Source organism: Salvelinus sp. IW2-2015, linkage group LG17 (assembly GCF_002910315.2).
Source record: "Salvelinus sp. IW2-2015 linkage group LG17, ASM291031v2, whole genome shotgun sequence".
Classification (NCBI taxonomy): domain Eukaryota; kingdom Metazoa; phylum Chordata; class Actinopteri; order Salmoniformes; family Salmonidae; genus Salvelinus; species Salvelinus sp. IW2-2015.
The window spans coordinates 17,770,399-17,796,505 of NC_036857.1; the positions used below are offsets into that span (position 1 = coordinate 17,770,399).

At 41.5% G+C, this 26,107-nt stretch overlaps 1 protein-coding gene across 1 annotated transcript in view; it reads right to left on the minus strand.

Annotated features, from left to right (window-relative positions):
- Positions 1–19,239: 19,239 nt before the first annotated feature.
- The window catches only part of nphp4 (nephronophthisis 4), a 217,666-nt gene continuing 210,798 nt past the window's right edge, over positions 19,240–26,107 (minus strand). The window contains exon 29 of the mRNA XM_070447926.1: positions 19,240–22,698. Coding sequence (XP_070304027.1) covers positions 22,558–22,698 — 141 coding nt within the window. The 3' untranslated portion in view covers positions 19,240–22,557. The remainder of the gene's footprint in view (positions 22,699–26,107) is intronic.

The following is a 26,107-nucleotide window of genomic DNA, read 5'->3' on the forward strand; positions in this document are numbered from 1 at the left end:
TCTCCTTAAAGTGTTTATTGTTTGTAATAAAACAACATATTTGATATTGGTACATCTATTGTTGGTGGGTTTAACTTTCAACATAAAAAATGCACTCGCACATCCGAGCTATCTTGTTGCAGGTGCATGGTAACAATTAGATAAGTTGAAAAAAAATATAATAACCTGCACACTGCTCTTGCTAGTAATAGTTAACTTACTGAAGCTTACGTGTTGGCATCTTGGCCTTTAATCAGAGCTTTTTGCTCTACTAAACTAAATAAACCAGCTTTGTTATAATAATAATTTATTACATTTCGATAGCGCTTTTCATAATCTCAATGCGCATCAAAAGCAAAAAAACAAGCAATAACTCGTCATGTGTAACCTGGAAATAGTTGGCTAGGTCAACCAATAAGAGGCCAAGTCTGAGTGCATGCATCCTTCCAAAGATGGAGTTCATGGCTTGATCAGAGAAAGGTGGTCAGGGAGATGGTTGATGAAGATGGAGTCTGGTGATTATCTTGTAGAGGGCTAGATACTCGGGGAACCAGCCTGATTCGTATATAACTTCACAGTATATGGCACCCACTTAGGTGATGCTTCAGCAGCTTTTGGCGGCAGAAAACTCAACACACAGTTCAGAGTAGTAGCCAGTCGTCCTCATTACGAGCCCTCTGCCTCAGCACTGCATTCCTTTACTGCATCTCCCATTCCTCTTGAGCTTCAGGTGACTCTCCAATAGACACAAGCTTAGGCCTACGGTTAACTCAAGTTTACTCTAAATACGTAAACTACTTAGCTAACGTTAGCCCAAAACAACAACATTCTGGTGCTCCGCTATAGTGAAAGGTCACTGGATGGGGCTACAGGCGATCCTTCTCGCTTCATATGCGAAGCCATAGCTGATGGTCTGTTCAAGACAACAAGGAACTCACTGGTCCCACCGGGAAAAATCGTTTTGAACGGTCATCCAACTCGCAAATACAAGTTGGAAACGTGGGCATCATCCTAGAGCTCCGACTTCTCCATCCTGAAGATGACTGACACCGCAATATTTCCCAGTCTGAGCTCGTTTTTTCTGTGTTCCCAATTGTCTTGAACGCACCAAAAGTAGTACGTTGCGGATTTGGCATACTGCATACGTTTTACTAAACAGTATGCGCTAAATAGTACGTAGTATGATTTGTACACAGTATGCAGTTTAAGTAAGTAGTAGGCAAGCCAGATTTAGGACATGGCCATTCTTTTACCGTGAATAAATTAATATTCTTAGCCAAAAATTGGATATGTAGAGTAACAATTACAAGTAGAAAATGGTACATGACGAATCAAGAAACAATCCATGGATTCAATAAAAGGTTGTCAAGAGTGCAGTTTGCTTGTCGACAATGCGCCTTGATTGAATCCCGGCCCATGAAAGGGCATCATCAAATAACAGTATAAATACATTTACTTGGAAGATAGTGGAAAAGAGAGTTTTCTAGAGGTCACTTTGTCTCTAAGAGCCTTTGTTTTCAAAGGTAGGTCAAGGATTATTCTCAAGGTGTGTGTTAATATCTTCGCTCCTGGAAACAGGTTGATAGGGCCTGGGATGAGGGCTTTTGCAGATTGTTGTAGCAGATATATTTATGTCCTTACAGTGAAATTGTTTTTTTCCCAAAGGTTTCCTGTTGTAGATTTTGAACCATCCCACTGGGCACAGACATCATTTCAAAGTCTATTTGGGTGACAAATAAATGTAAGGGAATTTAGTCTATGACTTTTTGCAAATCCAATCAGTTTCCCACACTGATTCAATGTCATCAGATTACATTTTTTGTTGAAAGAACATGGAAACAATGTTAATGCAACCAGTTTTTGCCCAGTAGGAGGCTACAAATAAATATAGTTGAGACATTGCAGACACTTTAAAATGTCCAAGACATCTCAGGTTATACAGTGATGGTGATTTGATTAAAGTTGTGTTAGGCTCTTTTAAAGTCTGTCTGTGACTGTGTGATGTGAGAAAAATCCAAAATGTGGTTTACTATTCGACATTGTGCATAATGTTTTTTTCAGTCCTGTACCTCAACTGTTTTAAAGCGCTCCAAAGACTTTGATTACTGTAGAGGGAAGTAGCGAGAGAACGGCTTTGATAGCTGTCACTGAAATGCCACTCAAACCAAGGAGCCATGTGTATTCACAAAATAAATCAGAAAGTACAGTATACTATACTTTATCTGTTTTTTGTTGTTGTTGTTTTTTTTTTACTTCTCAATGGTAGGCATATGTCTTTACCTTTGATAGCCTGGCAAAAAATATTTCTCAAAATAAACATATTCAGAACCCAATAAAAGTCACTATTTTCACTTCAGAAAAGTGTAACTTTTTGGAGGGGAATGTATTCAGAAAAGCTTGGGCTTCTGTTCCCACTGAGGCATTTAGTATATAAAGTGCATTCTGAAAGTATTCAGACCCCTTCACTTTTTCCACATTTTGTTACGTTACAACCTTACTCTAAAATTGATTAAATCGTTTTCCCCCCTCATCAATCTTCACACAACACCCCATAATCTAAAAACAAAACTCCCTAAATTCTATCAGCATATCGATTGTGCTACCAGGGCTGGAAAAACACTGGACCATTGCTACACTAATTTCCGCGACGCTTACAAGGCCCTCCCCCGCCCCCCTTTCGGAAAAGCTGACCACGACTCCATTTTGTTGATTCCTGCCTACAAACAGAAACTCAAACAACAAGCTCCCGCGCTCAGGTCTGTTCAACGCTGGTCCGACCCAAGCTGAACCACGCTTCAAGACTGCTTCGATCACGCGATGAATATGTTCCGACCTCGTCCAACAACAATATTGACGAATATGCTGATTCGGTGAGCAGTTCATTAGGAAGTGCATTACGATGTCGTACCCACAGCAACGATAAAAACATTCCCAAACCAGAAACCGGTGATTGACGGCAGCATTCGCGTGAAACTGAAAGCGCGAACCACTGCTTTTAACCAGGGCAAGGTGACGGAAGCATGACGAATACAAACAGGTAGCTATTCTCTCCGCAAGGCAATCAAACAGCTAAGTCTCAGTACAAGAACAAAATCGAGTCGAAATTCAACAGCTCAGACACAGAGGTATGTGGCAGGGTCTACAGTCAATCACGGATTACAAAAAGAAACCAGCCCGTCGAGGACCAGGATGTCTTGCTCCCAGACAGGCTAAACAACTTTTTTGCCCGCTTGAGGAAACACAGTGCCATGACACGCCCCCTACCAAAACCTGCGGGCTCTCCTTCACTGCAGCCGAGGTGAGAAAAACATTTAAACGTTTAACCTCGCAAGGCTGCAGGCCCAGACGGCATTCCAGCCGCGTCTCTCAGAGCATGCGCAGACCATTCTGGCTGTGTGTGTTTACGGACATATTCATCAATGCCTTATCCAGTCTGCTGTTCCCACATGCTTCAAGAGCCACCATTGTTCCTGTTCCAAGAAAGCTAAGTAAACTGAGCTAAACGACTATCGCCCCGTACACCACTTCCGTCATCATGAAGTGCTTTGAGAGACTAGTCAAGGACCATATCACCTCCACCCTACCGGACACCCTAGACCCACTCCAATTTGCTTACGCGACCCAATAAGGTCACAGACGACGCAATCGCAACCACACTGCACACTGCCCTAACCCATCTGACAAGAGGAATACCCATGTGAGAATGCTGTTTCATCGAACAGCCCTCAGCATTTAACACCATAGTACCCTCCAAACTCGTCAAAGCTCGAGACCCTGGTCTCGACCCCGCCCTGTGCAACTGGGTCCTGGACTTCCTGACGGCCGCCCCCAGGTGGTGAGGGTAGGTAACAACATCTCCACCCCGCTGATCCTCAAACACTGGGGCCCCACAAGGGTGCGTTCTGAGCCCTCTCTGTATCCCTGTTCACCCACGACTGCGTGGCCATGCACGCCTCCAACTCGATCATCAATTTGCGGATGACACTACAGTGGTAGGCTTGATCACCAACACAGACGAGACGCCTACAGGAGGAGGTGAGGCCCGAGGTGGTGTCAGGAAAATAACCTCATACTCAACGTCAACAAAACAAAGGAGATGATTGTGGACTTCAGGAAACAGCAGAGGGAGCACCCCCCTATCCATCGACGGGTCAGTAGTGGAGAAGGTGGAAAGTTTTAAGTTCCTCGGTGTACACATCACGGACAAACTGAATTGTTCCACCCACACAGGACAGCGTTGTTGAAGAAGGCGCAGCAGCGCCTCTTCAACCTCAGGAGGCTGAAGAAATTCGGCTTGTCACCAAAAGCACTCACAAACTTCTAAGATGCACAATCGAGAGCATCCTGTCGGCGTTATCACCGCCTGGTACGGCAACTGCCTCCGCCACAACCGTAAGGCTCTCCAGAGGGTTAGTGAGGTCTGCAGAACGCATCACCAGGGCGCAAACTACCTGCCCTCCAGGACACCTACCACCACCGATGTCACAGGAAGGCCATAAAGATCATCAAGGACAACAACCACCCAAAGCCACTGCCTGTTCACCCCGCTATCATCCAGAAGGCGAGTCAGTACAGGTGCATCAAAGCAGGGACCGAGAGACTGAAAAACAGCTTCTATCTCAAGGCCATCAGACTGTTAAACAGCCACCACTAACATTTAGCGGCCGCTGCCAACATACTGACTCAACTCCAGCCACTTTAAAAATGGGAATTGATGAAATTATGTAAAAATGTACCACTAGCCACTTTAAGCAATGCCACTAATACAATGTTACATACCCTACATTACCCATCTCATATGTATATACTGTACTCTATATCATCTACTGCATCTTGCCATCTTTATGCAATACATGTACCACTAGCCACTTTAAACTATGCCACTTTATGTTTACATACCCTACAGTACTCATCTCATATGTATATACCGTACTCTATACCATCTACTGCATCCCATGCCGTTCTGTACCACCACTCATCCATATATCTTTATGTACATATTCTCTTATCCCTTCACACTTGTGTGTGTGTGTAAGTAGTAGCTTGAATTGTTAGGTTAGATTACTGTTGGTTATTACTGCATTGTCGGAACTAGAAGCACAAGCATTTCGCTACACTCGCATTAACATCTGCTAACCATGTGTATGTGACTAATAAAATTTGATTTGATTTGATTTGATTTTCATAATGATGAAGCAATCGATTGAATTTACCACAGGTGGACTCCAATCAAGTTGTAGAAACATCAAGGATGATTAATGGAAACAGGACGCACCTGATCTCAATTTCGAGTCTCCTAGCAAAGGGTCTGAATACTTATGTAAATATGGTATCGGTTTTTTATTTTATAAATTAGCAAACATTTCTAAAAACCTGTTTTCACCTTGTCATTATGGGGTATTGTGTGTAGATTGAGGAGAAAAACATTTAATCAATTTTAGAACAAGGCTGTAACGTAACAAAATGTAGAAAAAGGGAAGGGGTCTGAATACTTTCCGAATGCACTGTATATCCTGTTGATTGACAACAACAGAAAATGATAAATGACTGGTAAATTACCTGTGCCATGACAGTTGGTTGGCTTGATGACCAGTAAGAGTCAATTTATAGTTTTTAGAGTTAAAGGGATAGTTTCAAACTAAAAACTTCTACTCCGGTGAATTGTACTCCAGTGAATCACAAGCATGTCAGCTGGTAAACCCTGTACAATTGTGTTTTATTAAAATAACTTTTTCTTCAATAATTTTTGTGCAAATTAGATATGTGGATTACCCAAAGCATTCTCTCATTATCCTAAACTCAGCCTCTAGTTTGATTCACTAGCTTATCTGAAGGTGCATCTGAGCAGCCAGTGTCACGTTTTCACCGAGACATGACTGGAATCTCACTGTCAGGGACGTGTAATGCGGGAGCACAAAGTTTGACAGTATTATACCAGCAGGCCCTTGGTTGAGAATAAACACACGAGAGAAATGGAACTGCCGATCACTGTTGTCACGGATTGACGGAGGAGGTATGTGTTTGAATAGTCATGCCATTTTCTCAACATAATGAGCAATGTCATGTCAAATGTCAACGTCTCAGAGAGCTGAAGTCCCTCCTGCGAAGAGCATCGCAATAGAGGGAACTACTGACTGCGGGCAAAATGAAAATCAAGTACAGTACAGCTCAATAAGGTTATTTTTAAACAGATTATGCAAGTCAATGAATTCCAAAAAGTCCTCACCAAAATGTCTTCCAAACAAAATATGTGCAAGTTTAATCAGTAGCAGCAGCAGGGGCAGACAGCTAGCTTACATGTTCAGTTCCCTAGACCCTAGGATCATCTCTATTCCTCCCTCTCACTGGTGTACCTGTCAGATACAAGCATAGATGACAGCATCAGACAAAAGCCTCCCTTCCTCTTGCTTGGTAGAACACTAAGAAGGATTTGGAAGGCATCCAGTGCAGCACATCTGGGGAAGCAGGTGGTGGAGAGGAAGGCCCTGGGGAGCAGCCAGAGGAAAGGGCCTGGCCCGTGGGCAGCCTACAGGTGCCTCTGCTGTCATGGCTAAAGTGACAGGCAGAGTGTCTTTAGTTCCCTTTGATAATGCCATACCTAAGCCCTCCTCGCACTCTAGCCCACTGCGAGGCAGCTACAGTGCATTGGGAAAGTATTCAGACCACATGACTTTTTCCACATTCTGTTACGTTACAGCCTTATTCTAAAATGTATTAAATAAAAATACATTCCTCATCAATCTACACAAAATACCCCATAATGACAAAGCGAAAACAGGTTCTTAGAAATGTTTGCAAATGTTTTACCTTATTTACATAAGTATTCAGACCCTTTGCTATGATACTCGAAATTGAGCTCAGGTGCAACCTGTTTCCATTGACCATCCTTGAGATGTTTCTACAACTTGATTGGAGTCCACCTGTGGTAAATTCAATTGATTGGACATGATTTGGAAAGGCACACACCATATAAGGTCCCACATTTGACAGTTCATGTTAGAACAAAAACCAAGTCATAAGGTCGAAGGAATAGTCCATAGAGCTCCGAGACAGGATTGGATTGTGTCCACCAATCAGGCCTTTATGGTAGAGTGGCCAGGCGGAAGCCAGTCCTCAGTAAAAGGCACCTAAAGGAAAACTCAGCTTGGAGTTTTCCAAAAGGCACCTACAGGTCTCTCAGACCATGAGAAACAAGATTCTCTGGTATGATGAAACCAAGATTGAGCTCTTTGGCCTGAATGCCAAGCGTCACGTCTGGAGGAAACCTGGCATCCTCCCTACGGTGAAGCATGGTGATGGCAGCATCATACTGTGGGGATGTTTTTCAGCGGCAGGGACTGGGAGACTAGTCAGGATCGAGGGAAAGATGAACAGAGCAAAGTACAGAGAGATCCTTGATGAAAATCTGCTCCAGTGTGCTCAGGACCTCAGACTGGGGCGAAGGTTCACCTTCCAACAGGACAACGACCCTAAGCATACAGCGAAGACAATGCAGGAGTGGCTTTGGGACAAGTCTCTGAACGTCATTGAGTGGCCCAGCCAGAGCTGACAGAGCTTGAGAGGATCTGCAGAGAAGAATGGGAAAAACTCCCCAAATACAGGTGTGCCAAGCTTGTAGCGTCATACCCAAGAAGACTCAAGGTTGTAATCGCTGCCAAAGGTGCTTCAACAAAGTACTGAGTAAAGGGTCTGAATACTTATGTAAAAGTGATATTTCATTTTTGTATATATTCTTTTTTTAGATACATTTGCAAACATTTGTAAAAATCTGTCTTTGCATTGTCATTATGGGGTATTGTGTGTAGAATGATAAAAACAAAACTACTTAATACATTTTAGAATAAGGCTGTAACTAACAAAATGTGGAAAAGTCAAGGGGTCTGAATACTTTCTGAATACACTGTATGTTTGCTATTTTTGTGCTATTCATTAAAAAACGCATTCGCTGTTGAAGCTAAGCCAAACTTGGTGTGGTGGTGCGCACTGCAATTGGAGATCAAGTGGTTGCTTTTATTGGAGGGCCAGTAAGGTACCCTTCCCTCTGGTCTAGGAGATCCCCATACCATAGTAGTGCAGAGACAGGGACATGTGTATCATGAATGTAGGGATACCATCTACCATGAGGTCTTTCAGATGAGACTAACCTACCACTAGAACCATCTAGCTACAGCTACTGTAACGCACTGGCTTGTCAGCTATTAAACTTTTACAGGTGTAAACAATTTGACCAGTGCAACCTATTTACCCAGTCCAATCAATACACCAAAAGATTACCTGCATACATTTACCATAATCTGCAAAGGCAGGTCCACTCGTCCTTCCCTTGCTCATTACCTAGCAGTGTCTGAATACCTCGGAGTTCCAGAGCAATTGTTAAGATTCACACAATACAGCGACCATTATTGGCGGCCGAGGCGAGCGTTTGGGGAATGAACAGCCATCCATGGCAATGATGGAGTCAATTATCCCAGCTAGCCAGCAACTGACAGTGTGTAAGCATTCTCCACTCCCTCTCTCCCTCCAACAGACAATTCCCCCGCAGGTGGATTAGGCCTTAATGGCAGCTAAGGGACTGTGTTTAAAACAAGCCAAGAACAGTACCAGTGGTGATGTAGCCCAGCTCCCTGTTGTTATTAAAGGCATTACTCTTCCACAGAAGTGGAGAGGAGGGGGGCTGGCGCTCAGCTTGGTAGCATCTCAGTGTTTAGCCCCCTGGGCTGGTGGCAACAGGAGGGTGACACATCCACGGACACACACCTGCTGGGACGTCACGAGGGCTCAACTCAATCCCAGACATAGTAGAAGGAAGATAGTGGTGCATCAGTGGAGGACTTGTTGTTATTACTCTGTCTCAATGAAAGCTAGCCCCTATGAGCAGACTTGCTGCCTCAAGACATCCATGTACGTGTCGCAATGATCAGATTTGTTAGGCATGGTGTGTTGTGTTCAGACACCATGCATTTACACAAACGCTTGGATTGATGTTTTCGTGGTTTTCCTCTCAAACCCAGACAACTATGAATCCGATAGTCAGTTTCATGCTGTTCTACTATATCAAACACAGGCAGATGAATGTGCTGCTGATTCTCAAGTTCTTTCCACTTGGAAATTCCAGCACATCGGTTGGTCACGCTTTAATGTCATCATTAACATTCTAAAGTCAAAATAAATATTCATCCATATTTTGTTACATTACAGCTTTATTCTAAAATGGATTAAATAAAAAGATTTCCTCTGCAATCCACACACAATACCTCGTAATGACAAAGTGAACAGGTTTTTAGAATAAAAAAATACCTTATTTACATAAGTATTCAGACCTTTGCTATGAGACTCGAAATTGAGCTCAGGTGCATCCTGTTTCCATAAATCATCCTTGAGATGTTTATACAGCTTGATTGGAATCCACCTTTGGTAAATTCAATTGATTGGACATGATTTGATATAAGGTCTCACAGTTGACAGTGCATGTCAGAGCAAAAACCAAGCAATGAGGTCGAAGGAATTGTTAATAGAGCTCCGAGACAGGATTGTGTCGAGGCACAGATCTGGGGAAGGGTACCAAAACATTTCTGCAGCATTGAAGGTCCCCAAGAACACAGTGGCCACCCTCCATCATTCTTAAATGGAAGAAGTTTGGAACCACCAAGACTCTTCCTAGAGCACGCAGCCTGGCCAAACTGAGTAATCGGGGGAGAAGGGTCATGGTCAGAGAGGTGAACAAGAACCAGACGGTCTCGCTGACAGAGCTCTAGAGTTCCGCGGTGGAGATGGGAAAACCTTCCAGAAAAACAACCATCTCTGCAGCACTCTGCAGAAACAAGATTCTCTGGTCTGATGAATCCAAGATTGAACTCTTTGGCCTAAATGTCAAGCGTCACGTCTGGAGGAAACCTGGCACCATCCTTACGGTGAAGCATGGTGGTAGCATCATCATGCTGTGGGGATGTTTTTCAGCAGCAGGGACTAGGAGACTAGTCAGGATCAAGGTAAAGATGAATGGAGCAAAATACTGAGAGATCCTTGATGAAAATCTGCTCCAGAGCACTCAGGACCTAAGACTAGGGCGAAGGTTCACCTTCCAACAGGACAACGACCCTAAGCACTGTCGTGTCTTTGGCATCATTAAAATTAAGACTGTTATTTTATCAAATCAATTCTCTGTAATTATTATTACGTGATTATTCTAATCATGTAAATGTAATTAACTTGGAAGTCGGGGCACCAAGGAAAATATTCAGATTACAAAGTTATAATTTTCAAAATGTGGAAAAAGTCAAGGGGTCTGAATACTTTCCGAAGGCACTGTAAAGGCAGTGCCGAACATCCCTCTAGACTTCAACGTCTACAACAAGAACTCTGCACGCGCTGAGTGCAAATCACCATAACAATGTAAACGCTCCACATAATATTTAGTTATCTGGATGTCGACGGTAGTAGGAAGAGATGTCCTGTTGGTTTTCTACTGGATGGATGCGAGGTGTCTTTTCTCTCCGCCTCTCTTTTCTAAAGCCCACGTTTTATCATAATTATTTCTAAAAAGATCTGTCAGCTGTATTTTGCAGAACGGCCATACCGGCTGGACCAGGCAAGAAGTACCCCCCTATTCTCCTTAGTAAGTGGTACCTTCTACGGTGCATGGAGCAAAGAAATGCCCAGGCAGGATGTTAGATACTGAAGTGTGTGCAGTATTGTCAGTGGAAGAGGAGAGTGTACACACACAGCTTTGATTTGATTTAGCTGCCGGTGATGTGCAGGAGGTATTTTTGTAAATTAATTTGATCAAGCTATGTAGCCCAATGATTCCTTCTTGATGAATAAATAAAATGGGAATGCTTTGTTGTTTCTCTGTAATAATGGCCACCTCGCAATTTTAAGCTGAGTAATGGGCCTGGGGAAATGTAACCACTGAAATTTTATTGAATTAATTGAATTAAAACTTAATTGAATTAAAACATAAGTTAGTTGAAATAAAATAAAATAATTTAAATACAGTAAGACATTGTTAGTTTGGCAAAAAAAAACTATGAGAGCTATGCATGCAAAGATATTTAGATAGTTCTTTTCAAAACTCAAATAAAAATAAATCGATACACAATTGACAAAAATAGCTTTTTTTTTCAGCAAAAAAAGAAACATCCTTTTTCCAGGACCATGTCTTTCAAAGATAACTAGTAAAAATCCAAATAACTTCACAGATCTTCACTGTAAAGGGTTTAAAACACTGTTTCCCATGCTTGTTCAATGAACCATAAACAATTAATGAACATGCACCTGTGGAACGGTCGTTAAGACACAGCTTACAGACGGGAGGCAATTAAGGCCACAGTTATGAAAACTTAGGACATTAAAGAGGCCTTTCTACTGACTCTGAAAAACAGCAAAGAAAGATGCCCAGAGTCCCTGCTCATCTGCGTGAACGTGCCTTAGGCATGCTGCAAGGAGGCATGAGGACTGCAGATATGGCCAGGGCAATAAATTGCAATGTCTGTACTGTGAGACGCCTAAGACAGCGCTATAGGGAGACAGGACGGACAGCTGATCGTCCTCGCAGTGGTAGACCACGTGTTGCAACACCTGCACAGGATCGGTACATCCGAACATCACACCTGTGGGACAGATACAGGATGGCAACAACTGCCCGAGTTACACCAGGAACTCACAATCCCTCCATCAGTGCTCAGACTGTCCGCAACAGGCTGAGAGAGGCTGGACTGAGGGCTTGTAGGCCTGTTGTAAGGCAGGTCCTCACCAGACATCACCGGCAACAACGTCGCCTATGGGCACAAACCTACCGTCACTGGAACAGACAGGACTGGCAAAAAGTGTTCTTCACTGACGAGTCTCGGTTTTATCTCACCAGGGTTGATGGTCGGATTCGCGCTTATTGTCAAAGGAATGAGTGTTTACACCGAGGCCTGTACTCTGGAGTGGGATCGATTTGGAGGGTCCGTCATGGTCTGGGGCGGTGTGTCACAGCATCATCGGACTAAGCTTGTTGTCATTGCAGACAATCTCCACGCCGTGCGTCACAAGGAAGACATCCTCCTCCCTCATGTGGTACTCTTCCTGCTGGCTCATCCTGACATGACCCTCCAGCATGACAATGCCACCAGCCATACTGCTCGTTCTGTGCGTGATTTCCTGCAAGACAGGAATGTCAGTGTTCTGCCATGGCCAGCGAAGAGCCAGGATCTCAATCCCATTGAGCACGTCTGGGACCTGTTGGATCGGAGGCTGAGGGCTAGGGCCATTACCCCCAGAATTGTCCGGGAACTTGCAGGTTCCTTGGTGGAAGAGTGGGGTAACATCTTACAGCAAGAACTGGCAAATCTGGGGCAGTCCATGAGGAGATGCACTGCAGTACTTAATGCAGCTGGTCGCCACCAGATACTGACTCTTACTTTTGATTTTGACCCCCCCCCTTTGTTCAGGGTCACATTATTACATTTCTGTTATTCACATGTCTGTGGAACTTGTTCAGTTTATGTCTCAGTTGTTGAATCTTACTATGTTCATACAAATATTTACACATTTACACACAAATAAACACAGTTGACAGTGAGAGGATGTTTCTTTTGCTGAGTTTATACAGTTGAAGTCAGAAGTTTACATACACCTTAGCCAAATACATCTGAACTCAGTTTTTCACAATTCCTGACATTTAATCCTAGTAAAAATTCCCTGTCTTAGGTCAGTTAGGATCACCACTTTATTGTAAGAATGTGAAATGTCAGAATAAGAGTAGAGATAATTATTTATTTCAGCTTGTATTTCTTACATCTTAGGTTATGTCGATATAGAACTCGTTTTACCGTGGATATAGATACTTTTGTACCCGTTTCCTCCAGCATCTTCACAAGGTCCTTTGCTGTTGTTCTGGGATTTATTTGCACTTTTCTCTAGGAGACAGAACACATCTCCTTCCTGAGTGGTATGACTGCTGCGTGGTCCCATGGTGTTTATACTTGCATACTATTGTTTGTACAGATGAACATGGTACCTTCAGGCATTTAGAAATTGCTCCCAAGGATGAACCAGACTTGTGGAGTTCTACAATTCTTTTTCTGAGGTCTTGGCTGATTTCTTTTGATTTTCCCACGATGTCAAGCAAAGAGTTTGAAGGTAGGCCTTGAAATACATCCACACTGCCAATTTACTCAAATTATGTCAATTAGCCTATCAAAAGCGTCTACAGCCATGACATAATTTTCTGGAATTTTCCAAGCTGTTTAAAGACACAGCCAACTCAGTGTATGTAAACTTCTAACCCACTGGAATTGTGATACAGTGAATTATAAGTGAAATATTCTGTCTGTAAACAATTGTTGGAAAAATGACTTGTGTCATCCACAAAGTAGATGTCCCAACCGACTTGCCAAAACTATAGTGTGTTAACAAGACATTTGTTGAGTGGTTGAAAAACGAGTTTTAATGACTCCAACCTAAATGTATGTAAACTTTCCACTTCAACTGTATATCAATGTGGCAGTTGTATTAAAGTCCTAAGACATAAAAGTTTAACGAATCAATGTGCATCATTAATTAAAATGACAATGGAACAGGTAAAGAAATATGCTTAGATAACATAAGCAGAAAATACATAGTTTTGGTCATAGATTTAGGTAAAATGATTACGTCTCTAGATTGCAGGAAAAAGCTGTTTCCGGTGTTTGAAAAAAAAATGCAATTCTCCAACTTCCAGACCACACCCTCCTCCATCCTGACGTACTTCGTTCCCCCTCAAAAATAATGGGTGCATGACGTCATTGGTCTCATGGATTATGTATCAAGGAAATTTGCTTAATGCCACATTTAAAAGTGGGATTCAATTTCACTGCAAAGCACTTAGTCCGATGGAAATGAACACTGGAAGCTGTGGGTCCTGTGCGATCCATTTAAGACTGGTGGAATAGTTATTTGTGTTCGAGATCAAGATGTAACTTTGAACTGATTCAATGGAGTTGATTGACTTGCCAGTCATCTTATCAAAGAGGAAAATTCATGCCAGGGCTATACTGTATGGATTTCACTATTTGAACAGAACTAGAATCACAGTAGAACACACTGTACATCGAAAACCAGTTATTGTTGGAATAATAATGTATAGTCGTATCATAAAGCATATGAGCTGTGTTTACAGTATGCTATGTATATGTATGTATGTATGTATGTATGTATGTATGTATGTATGTATGTATGTATGTATGTATGTATGTATGTATGTATGTATGTATGTATGTATGTATGTATGTATGTATGTATGTATGTATGTATGTATGTATGTATGCTATGTATAAAGCAGCCTGACTAACAATGATCCCTTCCCAGCTCGTTATTTTACTGTATGGTAACATGCCCTCTCCCTCCATTTTTTCTTCAAAGTTATTTATAAAAGGTTGATGGATCGAATCCCCGAGCTGACAAGGTGTAAAAAAAAAATCGTTCTGCCCGAGCAAGGCAGTTAACCCACTGTTCGATTAAGGAAGCTCCCCGCACCTCACTGATTCAGAGGGGTTGGGTTAAATGCGGAAGATACATTTCAGTTGAAGGCATTCAGTTGTACAACTGACTGGGTATCCCCCTTTCCCTAATTCTTTCCTTGCGTTGGTGTTACCGCTTTAAAATGACAGGGGTACAACTATACGACTTCGTCCCTGTATAAAAGCAGAAGAAATGTGAAATTCCGTGTTGGTGAAGGCCCCGGGAGTGTGATGAGTTCAAGCTAAACCAATTGGTCTCAAATGATGTTGAACAGCATCAGAGGCATGCCAGGAAAATACAAGTCTAATGTGATTACACTCTCAGTGTGTGTACCACCGACCCGCGCGGCACAGGACGTTCAAATTACCTCTGTTCCCGAGCTAGAAGAACATGCTTTAGCTTTTATTAATGATTATACAATTATTGTCGAAGCTCAAAACAGAGTGAAGGGAAAGTGCTGGAATAAAAGCTTTCCCTCTCTGACTATCTCTCTGAGGGCATTGTAAAGATACAAGGAGCTGTTGAGAAAAGAGTCTCAAAGAAAGATCACGTCTGCTGTGGTTGTGTGTGTAGTCTGTTGACTTCCAGAGTTGTGTAAACGTGTGTACTGTAGGTGTTGTACGGACATGTTGAATAAGTGTTGTTGCAGTGGTTCTCTAGTTGTGTGTAGAGCGTGTTCCTGTGTGTGTGTGTGTATGTGGGGGGGGGGATTCAACAAGCATCTACTTCATCAAGATTACAATTTGTAAATCGTCTTTGAACATGGATGGACGTGAATCTAAACATCTTTTCCCAATGTCCATAATAATGGAACATACCAGAACATAAACTCTCCCGTTTTAAGTCAAGCCTTAAAACATGCAGTGTTTTCCTAACTGGGTGCATGTCCACACACATCTGATCATAAGATGGCTAGAGGGGAGAGGGGCCTCCATTAACTCTGAGCTCTGGAGGTGCAACAGGGGCGGTGGATTTGGCCCTGTGCATTTGGTGATGCTTGGCCCTCTAACCGGGAGCACAGCAGCAATCTCTCTAAAGCGGCGGTCAGGATGCAGAAAGCTCTGGGGGAACTGGACAACGTGGGCGCACAACGCTACAGCGGTTGGCAAGACAGGAAGTATACGCAACTATTTTGGTGGTTCATCTTCCTCATAAGAACTGAACTGGAAACTGAATTGAAAATGAACTTAATATAACTGATATTGGTGAGGCTACCCAGACTATTTGCATTTCCCCCCCACCCACCTTCTACGCTGCTGCTACTCTCTGTTATTATCTATGCATAGTTACTTTAATAACTCTACCTACATGTACATATTACCTCAATTACCTTGACTAACCGGTGCCCCCGCACATTGACTCTGTACCGGTACCCCCTGTATATAGCCTCGCTATTGTTATTTTACTGCTGCTCTTTAATTATTTGTTACTTTCATTTCTTCCTTTTCGTAGGTATTTTCTTAAAACTGCATTGTTGGTTAAAGGCTTGTAAGTAAGCATTTCACTGTAATGTCTACACCTGTTATATTCGGCGTATGTGACAAATACAATGTGATTTGGTGAAATGTTGGTCCGCTAAAAGGAATGCGGACACCTGTTGAATCAACAAGACAGCTGAAGACATACAAAATGACGCACTAGAAGAACTAACATGATAACATGATGGTAACCATAAAAACGGTAACCATTTCACAGCAGATCGGCAATCGTCAACATGGGCCAATAAGATTAACATACATGTTGAGACGACTGCATTACTCTATCATAGCATGATATGAAAGCCAATAGCCTTGCCTTCTAAAATACAAAGTGTTCAAATAAATTGCAATACTATAACATACCGGTAGATAACGGACCTGTTGACCCGTGGATCTCAAGCAGGTAGTGCAATAGGGGTGTGTGTTACAAAAACCTAGTTGTCTGGTTAGACTGTAAACTCTCCATCCAGACTCACATTAAGCATCTCCAATCCAAAAAGAAATCTAGAACCGGCTTCCTATTTCGCAACAAAGCCTCCTTCACTTATGCTGCCAAACATACCCTCGTAAAACTGACTATCCTACAGATTCTCAACTTCGGCGATGTCATTTACAAAATAGCCTCCAACACTCTACTCAGCAAATTGGATGTCGTCTATCACAGTGCCATCCGTTTTGTCACCAAAGCCCCATATACTACCCACCACTGTGACCTGTATGCTCTTGTTGGCTTGCCCACGCTTAATTTTTGTCGCCAAACCTACTGGCTCCAGGTCATCTATAAGTCTTTGCTAGGTAAAACCCCGCCTTATCTCAGCTCACTGGTCACCATAGCAACACCCACTCGTAGCACGCGCTCCAGCAGGTATATTTCACTGGTCATCCCCAAAGCCAACACCTCCTTTGGCCACCTTTCCTTCCAGTTTTCTGCTGCCAATGACTGGAACGAATTGCAAAAATCACTGAAGCTGGAGTCTTACATCTCCCTCACTAACTTTAAGCATCAGGTGTCAGAGCAGCTTACCGATCATTGCACCTGTACACAGCCCATCTGTAAATAGCCCACCCAACTACCTCATCCCCATAATTGTTATTTATTTTTGCTCTTTTGCACCCCAGTATCTCTACTTGCACATCATCATCTGCACATCTATCACTCCAATGCTAAATTGTAACTATTTTGCCACTATGGCCTATTTATTGCCTTACCTCCCTAATCTTATTACATTTGCACACACTGTATGTAGACTTTTTATATTGTGTTATTGACTGTATGTTTGTTTATCCCTTGTGTAACTGTGTTATTTTTGTTGCACTGCTTTGCTTTATCTTGGCCAGGTCGCAGTTGTAAATGAGAACTTGTTCTCAACTGGCCTACCTGGTTAAGTGAAATAAAATAAAAATAAAATGTATGTGTGTCTACAAGTGTGTATGTGTGTCTACAAATGTGTGTGTGTGTGTGTGTGTATGTGTGTGTCTACAAATCTGTGTGGGTGAGAGATTTTGCCAGAACACATTTCTCGCTGTAATGACTCTTCAATGACATACGAAAATAGGGAAGTGATGTAAAGTAGAAGCCTTCGATTACCCGTGGAACTAGCACATACTGGCAGACTGTGCCGTGACCACAAAATTATCTGACCTTTGACCCCAAGCCTGATGGGATGTCACATTGAAGCAGGGAGAGATCAGAGGGCCACATTATCTCTATGGGCCACAGGAGTGCTCTCTCATTTGTGAATATTTATAAGGAATAGAGGTCAGGATATGACTATACCTTCTAAGGCCATACAAAAGTAATTAAATGTTTGGCAGATTTTTTTTGTGTGAGGCAAGCGAGCGAATAAAGATTATTATTTATTTTTTTAAAGTGGACATACTTTTTAAAATACTATAGCGAGCTTAGTTCCCACCTAGCGAAGTAATCAAAAGACTTGAGCCTCTTGGGGAGGCCAAACAATTCTTTCAATTGTATAACATTTTTGAGAAAACAGAAGACGGGCATCTGTAATATATTTAATTTAATTAATATGGCCTAATTGATGTTTAGCAAGGCGATTGGTTAAGAGGAGGGCGTAAATGTGTATTCTATAGAGTACCACAGTATGAGTCATAATACCCATAAAATCTAATAGTCAAACAAGGAAATGGTTCCAATCGTTTTTCCACCATTTATTTTAGAAACACCACATGGGACAAATGAGTGGTGGAAAAACAATTGGAACCATTTCCCTGTTTGACCGCTAGGAATAATGGGTATTATGACAGCTCTGCTGTGGGGCTCTATAACACTATAATCTAGTGGGTTACTTCCGTGTTAAAGGGCCTCTGTTAAGGCTGTTAGGATGACAAGTCAAAATATAATCATGCCGACACTGTGACTGACACATCAATCACAAAACAGACTTTGGTACACGTATGCCGGCACGCTTGTCTCTCTATGATCAATGCTGTCTTTGTTGTCAGGCTGAATTTGAATGCAGTCTTTGAGTGAATGAATAGTTGGGAAAATAAGACATGTATATAAAGAGTTACTGGCAGCAAGCTACTTTGTACTTTGACGCTGATGTGTGATTCTATGTATCCAAAATGACACTCTATTCCCTATAAAGTGCACTAGCAGAGCTTCAAAAATAGTGCATTAAATAGTGAAAAGGGTGCCATTTGGGAAGCATCCAGTTCCTACTGGATGGGGCCCCAGTCGCCGTAGCTACAGTAGCACCTGTTAGAACGGGCAGTGGGTCAGAGGTGGGATCCTTAACAGCCCCGCAACAGAGCAGGGAGGGGAGCTGCAAGCTGGAGCAACATCAAAGCACCTCTCACTTTGAACATGGGGAACTATTGTGCCCGCTATCCTAATTATGCCTGAACATTCTGCTGACAGAAGGTGTACCGTCGGCCGCTATACCCCAATCAGGACTTCATATTTAATTTCCTTTCGCTACCGTTTGGACCGGCTGTATATTAAAACACATCTCCGGTGCCCAGTTTTCAAAGCCCCCCTTGATTAAATCCAGGAAATGGAACATGATTTTCCCATTTAAAATTCATAATGGGGAAAAACTTAAGTCATTTAAATCCCTTTCCACTGTTTGAGCAGTTGATATCTACAGCAGATTGAATAATTTCATTTTAACATTACGACATTCCATTTCATTTTCATTCCGTCAAACAAGTTGATCAACCAACCTCATTTCATACAGAGGTATATTCAGTATTCTTTCTTTGCAAAAGGTTTGCCAATCAAAATACTATCATACTGCAACAATTTATAGTACTGTGTATAATTCAGTTGATGTAGCCTTTCCCATTCGGGTTGATTTTATTAAGATAGAATAAATATATTGGTGAACTGCTTGTGTGTATACTCCATTACTGTTAAGAATGTCCTGAGCCTATTGTGCCTGTCTGTGCAACCTGAATTACATCCTCAATCTTCTGGGCACAATGACCGTCATGCTTTCATATTTCACATTGCAGTTCCATACAGGTGTCCTTTCATGAACCTAAAGCTGCTGTACTCAGTAAAGTGCTGTCCTTATGTGGAACATACAGTGCATGTTCAGTATTTACTGATGGAAAAGACAGTGAATAGAGTAAACACAAATGCCTCAATCCAAGCTCACTGAAGCCAAGACAATAGTAGCTCACTGAGGATTTGAATTGCAACAATCACATGATTGGATAGGGGCCATGCTAGGGCCAATCAAATAGTCCTTCCGTAAACCTGAATCTGCTTTAGTAAGTAGTGTGCTGTCCTTATGTATCCTTACATGTACAGTATTCTCTCAAGAAAGACTAGTGAACAGAACGGACAAAAAGGGTTATTTCCATTGGTCGCCATCCAAGCTGATTGAAGCTGAGTTGCCCACTGAGTTTTTTAATGGCAACAACAATTAGATTGGCTGTGGTTATATCTGGGTGTCATGAGTCTATTAGTGGTTGTTATGGCTGTATCGATGGGTGTTATGAGTCTATTTGTGGTTGTTATGGCTGTATCGATGGGTGTTATGAGTCTATTTGTGGTTGTTATGGCTGTATCGATGGGTGTTATGAGTCTATTTGTGGGTTATGGCTGTATCGATGGGTTGAGTCTATTTGTGGTTATGGCTGTATCGATGGGTGTTATGAGTCTATTTGTGGTTATGGCTGTATCGATGGGTGTTATGAGTCTATTTGTGGTTGTTATGGAAGGCACACAGTGACAGTTTGTTGTTTGGTGAGACACTGCTTACAGAGAGCAACAATGTAAAAGAAATGTATAACAAATAACATTCATTACTTGAGGCATTTTTGTTGTAAGCCCAGACAGTGGCTTATGTAGAGACCCTCAAGCCAAACTTTAGCTCCAGGACTATCACTAAAGGACACTGGGTTAAAGGTGTGTGTGTTTGTGTGTGTCTGTGTGTGCTCACAACTGTGGTACACTTTCACTGCAGCAGTACAGTAAGTAAAGTATGACCATTTCTCAGCAGTAAACTGAGATACACAGTTACATAACAAAAACATATTGCACATAGAATTATAAATAAGTTTTCATAGATGTCCCGCCTCTATTTCTATGGTCCCATCCTTACAGCACTGGAAGTGAATTAAAGTGGTGCATATTGGCTGACTATATTTAGGATCTGACTGAATACAAGCTAGTGGCATACCATGCATGGACATCAACAGAACAGAGTTTGAAACAATATAACATGTATTACATAGCGCATGCAGGATTATCAAGTAGATTATCAAAAGTATAAATACATTAACCAAAATAAAATACAAAAATCATGGGCACAAAAATGTAGCTCAATCTGAAGTACAGAAAGCAGTCAAACATGCATCCAATCTCCGTAGAAGCACTAGATATTGAAGAGTTCCTCATCCAATTTGAGGTCAAAGCTCAAACGTCATTCAGAGGAGAGAGGAGGGGGATAGGGGAGGAGAGGGATGGAGCGAGAGACCACTTTGCTAGCTACAGCTCAACAGTATACTTGAGAATTGCTTGGAAAGCACAGATGCGCTGACCTTGCTGAATGCAGGTGTCAGTGTTCTGACAAGAGGAACAGACAACTACTGGACCAGAAGCTAATGAGGTTCAGTATAGCAGTGCCCTCATGGGGGAGAAACACAGTGATATTGATATTCAAGATTTCATTTTTTTTTATCATGTACCAAGTAGTGTATTAAGATTACACTATATAGGGAATAGGGTGCCAGTTAAAGCCTTAGAGGGTGGAAAATGTGAAAATGAACTAAAGAATAGTGGTGGTAAGTCTATGTGAGAAGTCTTAGAATAGCTATTACATTTTTTTTAATAAAAGGAGAATAAGAAATGGACAGCCCTCCAGCCGTGTAATATATGAAGCAATGTTAACTTCCCATTTTGTATCTTGAATTTAATCGCTTTTTGCTCCTTTCTCCTCCTCTTCTGAGTACAAGCAGTACAGGCTTTTTGCAGCCTGCATTCTAATGAGGAAGAGAGAGCAAGGTTGTGTAACGAGGCGGTATGCTTATATAAGACGGGGGTTGTTGACAGAATGTGCAGGACCTGGGCTCTGATAGGGAAAGGGAGGCATGTGGAAAAGGAGAGAGACAGCGAAAGAGAGAGAGAGAGGATTTAAAAGGGGTGCTGCCCTTGCTAATAAGAGCTATCTGGAGAAACGCAAGCCTTGTCGGGAAAAAAGGGGGGTGGGGTCATAAGTAACAACTGTAGAGCATGGCACTTGCAACGCCAGGGTTGTGGGTTCGATTCCCACGGGGGACCAGTACAAATGAAAATCTATCCACTCACTACTGTAAATCGCTCTGGATAAGAGTGTCTGCTAAATGACAAAAATTGTAGAAAGAAAAATGAAATGTCTGGGAGCCTTCTGATGTTAGAAAAGATGATGTACAGTACACCAACACCCAAATAAAGGCATATCTGACCCTGAATATGATTGGTGAACTATTGCGTGTGTGTGTATACCTCTAGCTGCTGCAAGAGATAACAGGCTCTCTCTTTAGGAGCTTTTATTTTGGCATCCTATACTGTATTTGCATTTGATTCTTGAAACATGACCTATTTAGGTGGAATGCTAAGCAAACACAACGGCATGGCTTCCCATCACATCACACTGTGCATTATAAAGTTGTTTTTCCTCATACATGTATTCCTAGACATAAATATCTTACTTACAGATAACTCAATCAACACAGTCGCTGTGAAGCATCACTTCAACTTTAACATATACAAGGAAAATATTGTCTATCAAAAATATAGTCATATATAGTAAGCCTTTCGGTTATAGAGTACTTCATCTAGACTGCATGTTTGAATTATACAGTTGTTTATTTGTAATAATATTAAAATTAGCCTACAGTCATATGTACCGGACCTTTCAGTTATAAAGTAACTCATCTATACTAAATATTCTACATTCATATGTATCAAGCCATCGTGTTACAATATATATATATACACAAGTTGATGAGTACTGAATTGAGCAGTCTTTCATAAGTAGCAAAGTGTTGAGTTCTATACAGTAGTTGTTGAGAACATTGTTGAGCTGTCTTTCTTAGCAAACAGCATTGTTCTGTACCGTAGTAGTTGATGTGTACAGTACTGCGTTGAGTTGCCGTGTGTTCAGGTGTATTTCACCTTCACACAGAAGGTCTCCTCCGTGGTCTCCTCCTGGTTGTTGATGTAGATGAGGATCTCCTGAGCACCAGGACTTTGGCTGGGAGCGAAACGCAGCCCGATGCGGTAGGTCTCCCCTCCCCCAATCTACAGGGAAAGAACAGGGTTGTGTTCATTAGGTACCAAATGGAAGAAGAAAAGGACAAAAACAGGGACGGATTACCTGAACTCGTTCAATAAGAAACTAAAATGTTTGGTTTTCTGTTGCACAAAGTTTTGTTAAGTTTAGCTATAGTGTGACATAATGAATGGCACCCAGGTTCAACCCACAGTTGCACTGTAGCTACTGGGTTGTGTTCAGTAGGGTGAAAACGTTTTGAAACGGGGAGGTAAGACCTGATCTTGTCCAATAAGACAGGTTTAAAAAAAAAAAAAAAAAAATTTGAATATCCGAAACATACAATATACTTACAGTGAAGCTGCTCAACAACTACACCATACCAGTCATCCAACAGACTCCCATTCAGAGCGACACACAGAAGCATCCAGGGTCAATGCCCTGCTCAAGGGCACGTTGACAGATCTCCCACGAGGCCAAAAAACATGAACCTGAACCCTCCAATATCCCCCCACAGTTCACCAATAGCTGTCCCTCAACCATTCGAGACCCATCCCACACTCTCAATATATATATATATATATATTTTTAAATACAATGAATTCCATTCCCCACCCCCAAGAACCCCCAAATGCACCAACAATCAAGAGAATAAACTACAGAGAAAAAAGAAAGACAGAAGAAAACAGCAAACAACAATGCAAAAAAACGGACATCAAGGACAACTAAAATCATAACAGCAATGCCAACTGTATATGTTTGTGTGCATGTCTGGCACTATTACATGTATGTGTGAGTTCTTGTATGCGTTTATTTGAATGAGAGTGTGTATTTGCATGTGTACAAACACCTGCACAGCATTAGTTGTAAAAACACTGCCCCTCAGTGTCATTCAAACATACTTTTTATTATGTTTTATTTTGACTTTATTTTATCATCATTCTATCTCCCGCAGAGCAACTCCACTCCCACTTGTCTCCAATTCCACATCCCAACCCTCAGCCCATCCCACCTATCTCTGCTGGCCACCCTTTTCAGATTTCTACGCAACACATACCTTTCAARTGTGCTGTGATTTTTAACGTACAATTTCAATCTATCTAATCAAATAGAATCCACAGATTGCGAGTTGAAGATAAATACTTTTACTAAGAGTATTAGTATATTAGTAATTGACTAACCCGGTCTCTCCAGATCTCCTAACAGTACTATTTCTAGGGTAAATTTTAGATCAATGCTATGCATTTTCAGTCATTCCTGAACCTGAGACCAGAAACAGGATACCTGAGGGAAATACCAAAACAAATGGTCTATTGATTCTGTATCCTCACAACAAAATCTGCGGAGCTTCGATGATTTTATGCCCTAAATATTCAACATTGTGTTGGTAGCAAGAATTCTAAATAATAATTTTAGCTGAAAAGCACGAAATCTTGAATCTTGCGTRGCTTTATATATCAACTCATACACTCTGTACCATGGAATCGGTACATCAAAAATCACTTCCCAACTATTTTGCAATCTGTATGGCACAGTTGTCAACATCCTGGTCCTCAAATGAAACTGGTATGAAACAGACCAGTTCCCTACCTCCTCCTGCTGCCACCTCCCTCCTCCATTTTTGGGGTAATGCTGTAATCAATTGGTTGTACTCTTGGAATGAGCAAAACTTCCCGTACAATTCTGATAACTCCATGAAGGACATAACTCTACCATTCCAATTTACAATATCATTTAACTTCTTATGGCTGGGGGCAGTATTGAGTAGCTTGGATGAATAAGGTGCCCAGAGTAAACTGCCTGCTACTCAGTCCCAGAAGCTAAGATATGCATATTATTAGTATATTTGGATAGAAAACACTATGAAGTTTCTAAAACTGTTTGAATGATGTCTAAGTATAACAGAACTCATATGGCAGGCAATCCAACAAAAAATCCAACCAGGAAGTGGGAAATCTGAGGTTTGTAGGTTTGCCTATCCAATATACAGTGTCTATGGAGTCATATTGCACATCCTAAYGCTTCCACTAGATGTCAACAGTCTTTAGAACCTTGTTTGATGCTTCTACTGTAAAGGAGGGGGGAATGAGAGCTGATCGAGTCAGGGGTCTGGCAGAGTTCCACGAGCTCACTCAGGCGCGCCCCCCGTGAGAGTTAGCTGCGTTCCATTGCATTTCTACAGACAAAGGAATTCTTCAGTTGAAACATTATTGAAGATTATGTTAAAAACATCCGACAGATTGATTCTATACATCGTTTGACATGTTTCTACGAACTGTAATGGAATTTTTTGACTTTTCGTCTGGCCTGTGCGTCATTAATTTGGATTTTGGAACTAAACGCGCGGGGAAAAAGGAGGTATTTGGACATAAATTATGGACGTTATCGAACAAAACAAACATTTATTGTGGAACTGGGATTCCTGGGAGTGCATTCTGATGAAGATCATCAAAGGTAAGTGAATATTTATAWTGCTATTTCTGACTTCTGTTGACTCCACAACATGGCGGGTACCTGTATGCTTGTTTTTGTGTCTGAGCGCCGTACTCAGATTATTGCATGGTGTGCTTTTTCCGTAAAGTAAAAAAAAATCTGACACAGTGGTTGCATTAAGGAGAAGTTTATCTAAAGTTCCATGTAAAACACTTGTATCTTTTATCAATGTTTATTATGAGTATTTCTGTAAATTGATGTGGCTCTCTGCAAAATCACCGGATGTTTGGAGCAAAACATTACTGAACATAACGCGCCAATGTAAACTAAGATTTTTGGATATAAATATGAACTTTATCAAACAAAACATACACGTATTGTGTAACATGAAGTCCTATGAGTGTCATCTGATGAAGATCATCAAAGGTTAGTGATTCATTTTATCTATATTTCAGCTTTTTGTGACTCCTCTCTTTGGCTGGAAAAATGGCTGTGTTTTTCGTGACTAGGTACTGACCTAACATAATCAGATGGTGTGCTTTTGTCGTAAAGCCTTTTTGAAACAGACACTGCGGTGGGATTAACAACAAGTTTATCTTTAAAATGGTGTAAAATACTTGTATGTTTGAGGAATTTTGTTGTTTGAATTTGGCGCCCTGCACTTCACTAGCTGTTGTCAAGTCAATCCCGTTAACGGGATCTCAGCCGTAAGAAGTTGAAGAACAAAATACCTTTTTCAAACATCTTTTCCATAAATACAGGTATTTTATCCACCAGCACATTTCAGTTCAGCCATAATATTTGTTGTAATATTTGTTCTCTTTTCAGGGTTATGAAATAGAAATTGTAGCCAGATATGCAATGCTTGTTTGAAAAAGAGAGATACCTTGAAAAAAGTATCATTGTCAATTAATCAAAAATGAGACATGGCAATCTGCACAAAGGCAAAAAAAGCAATTTTTTAACAATGCATGAGCATTTCTTAGTAATCTACTTGAGAAAGCA